This window comes from Pseudochaenichthys georgianus, chromosome 5 (genome assembly GCF_902827115.2).
Source record: "Pseudochaenichthys georgianus chromosome 5, fPseGeo1.2, whole genome shotgun sequence".
Classification (NCBI taxonomy): Eukaryota; Metazoa; Chordata; class Actinopteri; order Perciformes; family Channichthyidae; genus Pseudochaenichthys; species Pseudochaenichthys georgianus.
Genome location: NC_047507.1, coordinates 3,079,758 through 3,091,532, shown reverse-complemented (window position 1 = coordinate 3,091,532; position 11,775 = coordinate 3,079,758). Strand labels below are relative to the sequence as shown.

At 44.6% G+C, this 11,775-nt stretch overlaps 1 protein-coding gene across 1 annotated transcript; it reads left to right on the top strand.

Annotated features, from left to right (window-relative positions):
• Positions 1-2,210: 2,210 nt before the first annotated feature.
• LOC117447335 (Krueppel-like factor 15) lies at positions 2,211-10,928 on the top strand. The gene is made up of 4 exons (XM_034084037.2): positions 2,211-2,360; positions 4,244-4,519; positions 5,372-6,212; positions 8,763-10,928. The coding sequence occupies exons 2-4, from the start codon at positions 4,309-4,311 to the stop codon at positions 8,929-8,931; spliced, it is 1,221 nt and encodes a 406-aa protein (XP_033939928.1). The 5' UTR covers positions 2,211-2,360; positions 4,244-4,308; the 3' UTR covers positions 8,932-10,928.
• Positions 10,929-11,775: the final 847 nt, after the last annotated feature.

Below are 11,775 nucleotides of genomic sequence, written 5' to 3'. Positions count from 1 at the left end.
CGATGCAGGACAAACAGCCCTGAAGCAGATCTTAGTGGTTATTATTGTGTCCGTCTCATCAATCACTGTATCGTGTTTAGCCGCTGTACAGCAGAGGTGGAAGAAGTCCTCAGATTGTGTCCTTACAAGTTATACATAGAAGCCCTGCATTCAAAATGTCACTCAAGTAAAAGAACAACAGTACTAGCATCAACATATATTTAAAGTAACGACAGTAAAAGTAGTCGTTGTGCAGATTGGTCCATTTCAGAATAATATATATGATATGTTTTTGATCATGAAAGTGTTCTCAAAGCTGGTGGAGGTGCAGCTAGTCTGAAGTACTTTGTAGACTGCAGGGTAGCTGGTGGATTTACTCCAGGTGGAACTAAAGTCTGATTCAACACTTGATTATATTTCACATCATTCATCCACATCTGAAGAATATGAATACAGTCCCTCAAAGTGTTATTCAGTCGATCTTCTTAGTTACATCAATGGGTGTCTCCATTATTGTGTCCACCACATCAATAGGCTACACCAGGGGTTCCCAAAACGTTGCCATGCCAAGGACCCCCATATAGCATTATCCTCTGTTGCAATTTTTTTTTAAATGATGAGTACATTATGATGGAAAATATGATAAATTAATCATACAGCTTAATACATTTTCTTAATATATATTTGTATTAATAATTAATAATCAGTTATTCTTCTAAAAAATGTTTGTATTTATCTTTTGTTTTTCATTCATTACATTCATTGGGTCTTCTGTTATAAACATTCTTAACGCAATATTAAACAGTAATATCACCAGTAAACATATAAGTGATTTCTGTCTTTATAATATTATATAATTTTGAACAGTAATATGAACAGTTAACATATATTTTTAGCATTTTTTTAAAGCTACTTATGCCTTAATAATATTATATATAATATTCAACAGTAATATTAACAATAAACATATTTATATTCATATATATAAACATCAATATTTGCTACATCCGTGCTCTCATCCAGCTGCAGAGCGAAATATTCACTTGCTCTCACTTGCTCCAAAAGCTGAGCAGAGACTGAGGCCCAATCCCAAACCACTCCCTCCACCCTACCCCTCCGTGATGGAGTGAGTGAACTCCGTCTGTAGCCACACTCGCAGCTCAACGAGGCTCCTCCTGTCAGATGGAGGGAGTACATACAGCGGCCAGCTTTGGGACGGCCTCCCCTCTCTCCGGCAGAAACAGGAAATGCCGTAACTGTATGTAACAACGGTTTCAAATCAGTATCTCTTAGACAAAGAGTTTAAATGAATAACTCAAATAAAACTCCAAACATCTTTCATTGTGTCTCAAAGCTCTTTTAGTTTAAACCTGATGTTTATAAGCTTATTAGTTTTTGCAACGGTCTGTAAATATACACAACTTTATAATAAAATGCACACATTTACCTTTTTCTAGACTAAACACAGATTTGATCCTAAGTTAAAAACATATGGAGGTCATCATGAGGTTTGTTAACATCGCAGGTTTATCAGTGGATGTTTGCTGGAACTAATTGTTAACAGCTTGTTTCCTGACGGACACACCACAGCGTGACTCCGGTCAGGTAGAGACCGGTCTCAGGTCAGCACCGCTGCAGAACTCGCTGTTTGAGGGCTTGATAGCCCACTCCCCCTCCACACTCGTTGCTTTGGAACAGCCCTCAATATGGCGGAGCCTCCGCGTGAACGCGCAAACGGAGGGGTAGGTGTAGGGGTAGGGTGTAGGGGGCGGTTTGGGAATGGGCCTACGTTTCACTCTCAGTAGCGGCAGCTCGATTCTGATTGGCTTGAAGGGCGGTCGTGTGATTTAACAAAATATATATATATATTAATAAATAAAAAATATTAAAAGATTGGCATCAAAGTACATAGATTGACATCTACAAAAAAAAATGTAACTTTAAAAAAATAAATAATTCCCCTTTCCTTCAAACTTTGCGTGACCCTCCTCGCGGCCCCCCGGGGGGTCGGGGCCCCCACTTTGAAAAACACTGGGCTACACTGTATGGCAGTTAGTCGCTGTGCACAGTGATCTCGACATCAACACATGGTAGTCTTGAATTTATCGAGTGGCGGCCAATCAGAGCCGTCCTTTTAGGGCGAGCCTCCGCCGCGCTCGGCCAATCAGCGCCACGCAACAGGACCCGTGCCTCCAGAGTTGTGCAGCAATGCTTGTCACGTGACGCTGGGAAAAAGGAATGCCAACATGGACCCGTGGCAAGGACGGGATGTGAGCGTGCTACGACAATAACACGACGGAGGAACCCAGAAACGCGGAAAATAGAAGAACCCCTTCGACGGTGCGGCTCGTTCTCCACCGAGTTACTGCAGTACATTCACGGTAAGTCGAGCCACATATCCGGGATGCTGCTCGGTTAACTAGATATTTTGAACCGGAGACTCATGGATTCCTATGCGGGCGCATTCAGGCGGTTTGCCATGTTGTCGAGCGCCCTTTCTGGTAAAAAATAGTCATCGAGCGGTGTTTTCTGATTTCAATCCTCATGAGTTTAACACTTCCCCTCGACACACTCACACACACACACTCACACACTAATGGTCAAGTCAGCACGGGCCGTGTTTACCCAGCTCTGTGTAAAGTGTGTGAGGCCCTGCTGCAACATGTGCCTGCAATCTGACAGCAGAGCAACACACATCCTGTTGAAGCTAATGGGCAGTTCCACATGTGATATCTGCGGACCTGAAGGTGAACTACTGGTGGCTAACTAACTTAACTTAGAATTTGCATACCTTCTTTGCATTTTTCCATTCAACTTTCCATAATTGTCAATATGTTTTACCTCTGATACATTTTACAGTTCTATTTATACTAGACCAGTGCTAAAACATGTTTTTAATTATATGGAAGATAGCAGTTTATATTTGTAAAAAGTTAATTATAGTACTTTTCGCGGGAATATTTAATGGATTATCTAATTTAAAGTTGGGCCTGACCAAAACATGCCTCAACTTAAAGACGCATGCTTATTTTCAGGTGTTGTGCCTTTACTGTGACATGTTTACATGCTTCAAGCTTCAGAAAGCAATCAGTGCACAATGTCTTGCTCATTACAAAGATATACCCTATGTAATACACTTTTATGTAGATTATAACACCTAATAATGTAATGGTTTCCTGAAGATGTATAACGTGATCGAAAAAGTCCTGTATTGATATTGTAATGACGTTTTTTACTGATAATGTAATACCTAAGTAAATCATCAAAGTGAACTGTGGGTGAACAAAGTTACAAGACATTTCCATTAAAGAGGCCCTAGTATGCGTGTGGGGGTTTTCCCTCGACTGTAGTGTGTTGTATAGGTTTCAGTGCATGTAAATGGTCTGCAGAGGCTACAATCCCAAAGTTCCCTCCCACACACTGAATCTGGATCTTAAGTTGGCGTGACGTTGAAGCAGCGACCCTGCTGTAGTTCCGATAGCATAACGTTAGCATTTTGCTTCTTGCGACTAGATTTATGATTCGAAAATGATAAAAGTAGGAGAGACACGTGGAGATTATCCGGCTGACCAAAACGTGATCCGTCTCTTGAATGTGTTTCAAGCACAGACCTGATTCCAGCTACTTTCCAGAATCCTATGGAGAAATTGTTCGCATTGCGTTTTTGACGAAGGAACCGGAAGGAGTTACATCCGGGTTTTAGGACGCGTCACTGCGGTTCTCTCTGGACTCCTTTGTTTACTTCCAGAAACATAGTGACATAATAATAATAATGCATTACATTTTTTATTAGAGCGCTTTTACAGGTGCTCAAAGCGCTTTACAATTACACATATAAGAGTCATTACTGCGGACATTACCCATAGGAGCAGATGCGGCCTGACGCAGTGGCGGCCGAGGCGGGATTCGAACTGGAGTTCACCAAGGCCCCTTGATCTGATGACCAACGCTCTAACCACTGCGCCAAAACCGCCCCATCACTATGTAGCACTCGCTCTTCTATTGGCTAGCACTCACAATAGGCTAAGGAGCAGGAGATCTCTCAGCGATTGACCAATCAGAGCAGACTGGGCTCTGGTTTCAGACAGAGGGTGAAAAGAGGTGCATTAGAGCATGGAGACATGTAGAGACACTACATACTGATATACACCTGAACATCAGCAGGAGAGGACTCTTTAAATCTGGGCATCGATGTAAATTGCTCGTCATGCACTTTTACTTTCTGCTTGGTTGTTAAAAAGTACTCTTGATGTTGCCGTTGCAGGTTTCCGGGATCCTCTTCTGGATCGTGTTTCCTCGACGGCCCCTCCTCTCGTTGGGTCTGGATCAATGGTGTCTCTCAGCAGCAGAACGCTGAGTTTGGAGAATGACCTGTTCAGGGACAGCAGCAGCCTGTTCTCCCTCGGCCTGGGGGACAGCGAGGGGGGCAGCTCGGCCGGGGAGCTGGGGGCGATGCACCGAGGAGAGGAGGAGGAGGAAGAGGAGGAGGAAGAAGACGATGATGAGGACGAGAAGATGAGTCTGCACATCTTCCTAGGAGGTACTGGTCAGCCGATTAGAGATGTCTCGTGTATTGGGGTTAAAGTCCGGGGTCCAAAACTAGCAAGCCACGTGATACGGCCTGGATCCGTGGAATGCTCTGAATACTGGGTTGCAGATTAGAATTCCAGAAGGGGGGTTCGTTTAGCACGAAACACTTAGCTAAAGGATACGTTAAAAAAGAAAGTAGAAAGAAATTGAGGTCAAAGAAAACTATTTCTGCTATGAAGTCAGCAATGATTGAGAGACAGCGTGTCCGCCAGGGGGGCGTATTCGACCCCGTATTCAGCTCGGCGCGCCCTGACCTCGAGCCGAGGGCGTCCGCGAAGATCAAGAGTTTTTATCGCTTGGAATGACGAAAAGGAAAAAGGAGGGGCGAAGGAGTCTGGGGGGATTCTTTTCGGAGTATTGAAGATCGTTTCTCCGACATCGGCGGTGAGAGAACACGAGACGTGCACGATTAGGACGCGATGAGCGGGGGGGGGGGGGGGGGCCGGAGCCTCCCAGCGGCGAAACTGAGGCTCCGTGGGAAACCGTGGTAACATGAGGAGCCGAATGATGCGGCTCACTAACGTAAAGAGATGGTATCTATAAGGGCCGGCTCAATTCAAAATTCAAGCCCCCCCCCCCCCCCCCGCTCTCAGGGTGGACGCCCTCTCAGCCCTGGTCTGGCTGACACTGGTCGGACCCAAACATTTCAGATGTGTGTATCTCACACCTTAACTCATGTACCTTTGTTATTTTACAACATGTTTCTTAATGTCTTTCCTTTCTGTAAAGCACGTTGAATGCCTTGTGTTGAAAGCTGCCTTGTGTTGAAAGCTGCTGTATAAACGTGCCTCGTCTTGTCTAGGAGCGGAGGATGGCGATGAGGAGGAACCTGCGAGTCACGAGCCTCAGCTGCCAGATTTCCCTTTCCATCCCTCTTCCCCGTTTTCCCCCACGCTGGAAGACATCGAGGAGTTCTTGAGGGAAAAGATGGAACTTGTCAAAGAGGGTCTTCTTGTCTCAAAAGACGAGGGTCTTCTTCTTATTCCAAAAGAAGAAGCGTCCCCTCTGCCATGCAGTGACTCTCCATCCTCCACTTTGACACCCGAAGCCTCCTCAGACACTTGCCGTGATCAAGGGAAGGTTGCTTCTCATTGCACTTCAAGTATCCTTAAGGAGGAAATCAGCGCAGAAGACCACTCCCCTTCTGCTCAACGTAACCCCTCACCTTCCTCCCAGATGCTCCTTGGTGCCCCGTTGGTTCTGCAGCTACAGCCCCTATCTCCAACGCCCGCTGGCTCTCCTCCAGGGGCCCAAGGTGGCATCTGGCTCACTCACCTGGTCATGGGCCTCCAGGGTGCAAGAGGACAAAATGTCACCCTGCTGAACCCCACCGCCACCCTGTTGTCTCTAAACAGCGGAGACAACAAGTCAGCTGACCAGAAGTACGTGAGGATCGCCCCGCTGCCCTTCACTATGAGAACTCTAGAGATCAAGGGCCTGACGGGGGTTGGGGGTCAGGGCACTGAGCTGTTGAAGGCCATGACCCCCCGGGTGAGCAGACTGCCGCCCACAGAGAGGGTCCACAAGTGCTCCCACCCCGGCTGCGGGAAGATGTACACCAAGAGCAGCCACCTGAAGGCGCACTTCCGCCGGCATACGGGAGAGAAGCCGTACACGTGCAGCTGGCCCGACTGCGGCTGGAGGTATGTAGCCGGATGAAATCATAAAAATACACTTTATTTGTATAAGATAAGATAAGACTGTTTTTATCCCGAAGGAAATTGTTGTGCCAGTTACAGAAATACAATATCTACAGGAAACATAGACGGGCACATAATGAAGTACATATTAACAGTATTTAGTAGTGCAAAAAACGTAGTGGCAGACACGTAATTTCACGTTATTATAGAACATGATTAATAATAATGATATTGCACATGTTGTATAGCAGCGAGTGTTTTGTAATGATGGTAATGATATTTATATTACCTTTCAGCCCAAAGTGCTTCTCAGAGCAACAAGGAAACATGACAACAATATTAAAATAAATAGAGAACAAGATTAAAACATCAACAGTGATCCTAATGAAATTCCCTTCTGAGCGGAGAAGAAATGAAAATAGGTTCAAATAAAACAATTTAAAAAATAAATAAAATAAAAGCGAAACTGAAAAAAGACAGTAAAACATGGACAATCATTTAGTTTAAACATTTCAAGGCAGTGTGCTGTTCTAAGATCCACGGGGAGGAGGCGGTTCCGTGATGTTTGCTAACGGCTAACGGCTAAGATCAACATTTCAAAAATACACCCACGTTTAGCCATTTCTTATTCCATCGGTTCAAGCAACGGGCTGCGATGTAATGATGCAGGGACGAGTCTTAAAACCCAGAAAGGAGTTCGCATTTTACCACCTCGGGTTCCTCTCATTTCAAACCTTTATTTACCCAGGTGAATCCCAGTGAGACCGTTGATCTCTCTTTCAAGGAAACAAGGAGGGTTCCCTCGTCTCAAAGTCTTTTGCACGTGTTTTTGGTTTGATGCCTGACATGAGATATACGGTGAACAAAAGCTTAATAGACTTTTTGTCCGACGACAACAAATACGTCAGTTAATACCCCGCTCGAGGATATTACCGAAGCTTCGATGCGCCAGTTGCTAACACTACGACGAACATTAGCCGCCATTAGCTTAGCGGTGGTGACATGAAGTCATGTGATCGTTGTGTAGTTCGTTCATAGCTTAACGCTAGCTTTTTACTTCTTCCGATCGCATGTACGCTTCAAAGATCACAAGGGGGTGGAAAGACCTTGGTAATGATTATCTTATTTTAGCGTATTTTATGAAATATACCGAAATCCACTGGAAAAATCCCATTGCTTTTTGACGAGGGAACCAATACGATGCTTGCTTCCAGGTCGGCCTACAAAGAAACGTCATCCATGCACCACTCTATTCTGATGCTCTCATTATGATAGATTACTAAGCCAGGCATATGTAGACATGTGTCTTTGATTGTGTGTATATAGGTATTAGGGGTGTAACGGTTCGCAAACATTTCGGTTCGGTACGTACCTCGGTTTTTAGGTCACGGTTCGGTTCGGTACGTTTTCGGTACAGCAGAAAAGATTATCACAAAACATAAAATATTTGTTGTTGTTTTTTAATTATTATTAAACTGTGAATAATGTATTCACTCAAATAAATACAAAATATAATAAAATAAACATTAAGGTGCAGCATTTCGATGAACTGAAATCATCTGTCTTTGAACTGTACTGTACCTAAGCAGCCAGTTTGACATTAGGACTTGTCATTGTATTTTCATGTTGTTCTAAAGAAAGATGAACTTGTCCACATGGCTGCTGAAAGGGCAGATCAGCTGGCACTAGCAATGTCTCCTGCTGTGGAGAACACCCTCTCGCTAGGGACAGAGGCAGCAGATACAGCCAGGTAGCGCTTTGCTAACATGGCAACATAAGGATATTTGGCGTTTGTAATAGCTTTGGCTCGGTCTGAACTCTCTGCGAGTGGTGGAGGCTTAAATGCTAGCGGGAGTTGGGTTTGCACTTCAGTCTTTTGGTACCGGTGATATTCACGTTCAAGTGATGCCTTTTCAAGAGTGTGCAAGTTTGATGTATTGCCAGCCGCGTAACCAATGTTAGTTGAACAATGCCGACAAACAGCTTTGGTTCGGTCCACCTGTCTTTGTCCGTCATCCTTGTGTGTAACTGCGAAACCAAAATGTTCCCAAACCGGAGACTTCAATGATGCTGGAGGATTTTAGAGCTCAACTTTATCTGCGTTCGCCGTTTCGACAGTTCCTCAAATTACTGACTACATTTGAACGCATCCCTGTGACCAGCTCTCATAGTATGCCTCTCGTCCAATGAGATGACTTGCTCGCTCTATGGCGCGTTGAGCCCAATGTGAGCAAATTACTCCAAAAAGTTGTTCACGTTCTAAATGTTTTACTTTTAGCGTTATATTCGTTCGATACACACGTGTACCGACCCGAAGGGCCCGTACCGAATAATTTCTGTATGGGTACGTGTACCGTAACACCCCTAATAGGTATATAAATATTTGCATATATATTTGTATTCAGGATTGTGGGAAACGGTCTCTCTGTCTGGACACACAAGCTGGAAGATTGACAATAAAGTTGACTTTGACAGTTGGCTAATTTGGACAAGAATGTGGTGTCTTTTCGTCCCAGTGTTCCTGACTCCGCCTTCCTGCTCTTTTGTCGCCAGGTTTTCCCGATCTGACGAACTTTCCCGCCACCGCCGCTCTCACTCCGGCATCAAGCCGTACGAGTGCTCCCTCTGCGAGAAGAAGTTTGCCCGCAGCGACCACCTGTCCAAACACACCAAGGTCCACCGCAGCTCCAGACCCGGCAGGATGCTCAAGGCCGCCATGTGACGCTCTGTAGCCTACACACCCCGGAGGAGGGGGTCCGGGTCGCCCTCAGGATATTTCTGGTGCTTCACAAGCAGAACTTTTAAAAGAACTGTGAGAGCTGGACGCTGTTTCTTCCCCTCCTCCCATTTGGCTTCCCCCCCTGCTGTTTAAATGTCACTGTTCCTTCTGAGCATCTGACTCTCCTCAGGAAGCCCCCATCTGGAAGTGGATTTCCTGGCACACAATGCGAAACACCGAACAGGAGACCGTTTTCACCCCTCTTGCAAACCACTCAAGCTAACCTGCTAGCTGCTGTTCAAGAAGCAACAGGAGTGTCTGTGACTCTAAAATCCTCTTTTTACTTCCTCGAAGCCAAACTTCAGGGCCCATGAATTAAGCTTCAATTTGTATACGCTGTTGAAAGGACATTTTAATGTTCATGTGTCTCATCATACGACACGTGGCAGTGGCAGAGCGTGACGGCCATCCCATGAGGGTGCCATTCTGCTCTCCCCTAAGCGCTTTCCCGCTGAATGAACTCTTCTATTATGAGACAACGCGGAGACATCGTCAGACTTACTTTTTGGCCAAACTGAGAAAACTTCCGATGTTGAACGCATCCCACCCTGGCCTTCGTTGCACTTGTCCAATCATAATCCGCCTCGTTTGACCCCGTATGCCTTTTCTCTCAGTTCACTCTAATCTCTAACGATGCCTTTGTACATTTCACAAGACCACCTCACTCGATCCTACGGTTATCACACGACTGCTCTTATTTGACTGATTGGGAACGGGGAAGTTGACAAACCAGAAAACCCTGTTCTGGCCCAGCTTGAGCACGAAAGCGACACCCACGACAGTTTTAAAGCTCTTTTGTTCTGGGAAATCCCCTTGCTACCATTGTGCAGCCGACCTCTGTCTGGCCGATCGCAGCTACTACTACTACTGTTATGTTTGGGCTCAACGGTGCAAAAGTGAGGCGAAACAGTTCCATGTATGTTGGTTATAGTAGCAAGAGAAGCTAGTAGTTTAAACAGCTGGATAGGCAGCTAACATAATCATCTGTATTAGCATACCCATAAACATGTGTACCGTAAAGGACAAAGATAACATGTACAGCTTGTAGCCTTTATATATAGATGTGTGTTTTTTTTAATCGATGAGGATTTTTCAATCAGTGCATTAAGCTATTCAAATGTGTTTCCGGAGAGGGGGCTTTTGGTATTTGTATGTTTGATTGTAGCGTGATCAATCTGTGGAATGTCCGACTGATGACGGTCTGGGATTTGGAGTCCCATTCACACCCCATTTAAGCTGACTCTCAAGTGCACTTGTGTTGGTGGAAAGTGAGAGAAACAGTCATTGTGCTCTTATGGCGGTTTCATAACATGTATACCTTTGGAACGGTAAAATGCCAAAAAAAGATTATAAATATTTCCTACGGAACTGTGCAAATCAGTCACTATTATCACGTGTTCTTTAAAACACGTCGGTGCTTGTAAAGCTACCAGAGCTCCACATGAAGAGACTGGATTCATCACGCTTCACAGAACTGACTCGTCTCTGTCGAAGCAGCACTCACTGCTACAACATGTAGGCTAACCTAACTTTAATTTCTACGGGCTTTGGATCAACTGAAAAGCAGAGCACTACCTGCATGTAGCGGTGTACATTTACACTTCCTCCATATCTCTTAGCATAATGGATACATTGTGGTGCACTCCTGTTTGATAAGCAAGCCATGCTTAGTAAGGTAGGAACCCATCGAAGGCAGACAGACGTGTTTATCTGTCTGAACCGATGCTGTCTTTGTGTCTGAGCCTCCCCAGGCAGCTTCTACTGACCTACATCCAGGCCTGTGTTCCCTAATCATCATCCAATGCTCTCTCTATCTATCGCTACGTCCCTCTGTCAGTCTCCCTTCTCTCTGTCATGCCTGTTTATCTGGTTCAACACAGGCTTTATTTTAATTTTATTTTGGAATACCAGATATGCTATTTTCCTATTTGCAAAAATAAAAAAGCAAAAAATGAAATCTTTCCCTTTGTTGTTATTTCAAGGCTTTTATTGTCGTCCGAGCATAGCTGCAGTGTGTGTCGATGGACATCTTAGGCCTAACAGTAGTCCAATCCACTCCACTTTATTTATATAGCACAGTTTAAAAACAGAGGGTTTGCCAAAGTGCTTCACAATGAACATAACATTATAATAAAATATAATATTACACGAATAGATAAAAAAAGCACACATAAGAATAAATACAAGGCACATAAAGGCTATGGACAGACAGTGAAAGCATACAAATAGGTATGACATAGCTCAGACTGACTGGTAAGCGAGGGAACAGGTGGGTTTTTAGGTGGGACTTAAAAGCTTCAAGAGTGGGCGACAATTTTACATGAGGGGGGGGGGCAGGTCGTTCCAGAGCCTGGGGGCTACCAATGAGAACGCTCGGTCTCCCCTGGTCTTTCTCTTTGTTTTTGGGACTACAAGCAGCAGCTGATCAGCCGACCTCAAAGCCCAAAACCAACCAAACAAACGTGTCAGAATCGATATACTGGATATACGTGGCTTGAAACCACGCTGAAGAGGACACATGGACTGTGTTGAACTAAACAAGATGATGTGCAATAGGAGCTGAGGTTAACTGAAGAATCAAGTGCCTCGAGCGTCTTCTTTCACAGTACACACAATGAGCCTCATTCAGGAAGCGAAGTGCAAACACATTTGTTATTTATGTTCGTATCCACAATGTGTTTCTTTGTAACTTTTGATTCCAGGGATTAACCAATGTTTTTTTGAAGAGAACGAGGATCAAAAAACATCTGCAAATAGTTTATCACGCTGCTTTTTGATTTTAAGGCA

Coding starts and splice junctions, on each gene's coding strand:
- LOC117447335 (XM_034084037.2), top strand. CDS start 4,309: ATGGTGTCTCTCAGCAGCAGAACGCTGAGTTTGGAGAATGACCTGTTC. Junction 4,520..5,371: donor TCTGCACATCTTCCTAGGAG/GTACTGGTCAGC, acceptor CGTCTTGTCTAG/GAGCGGAGGATGGCGATGAG. Junction 6,213..8,762: donor TGGCCCGACTGCGGCTGGAG/GTATGTAGCCGG, acceptor TTTTGTCGCCAG/GTTTTCCCGATCTGACGAAC.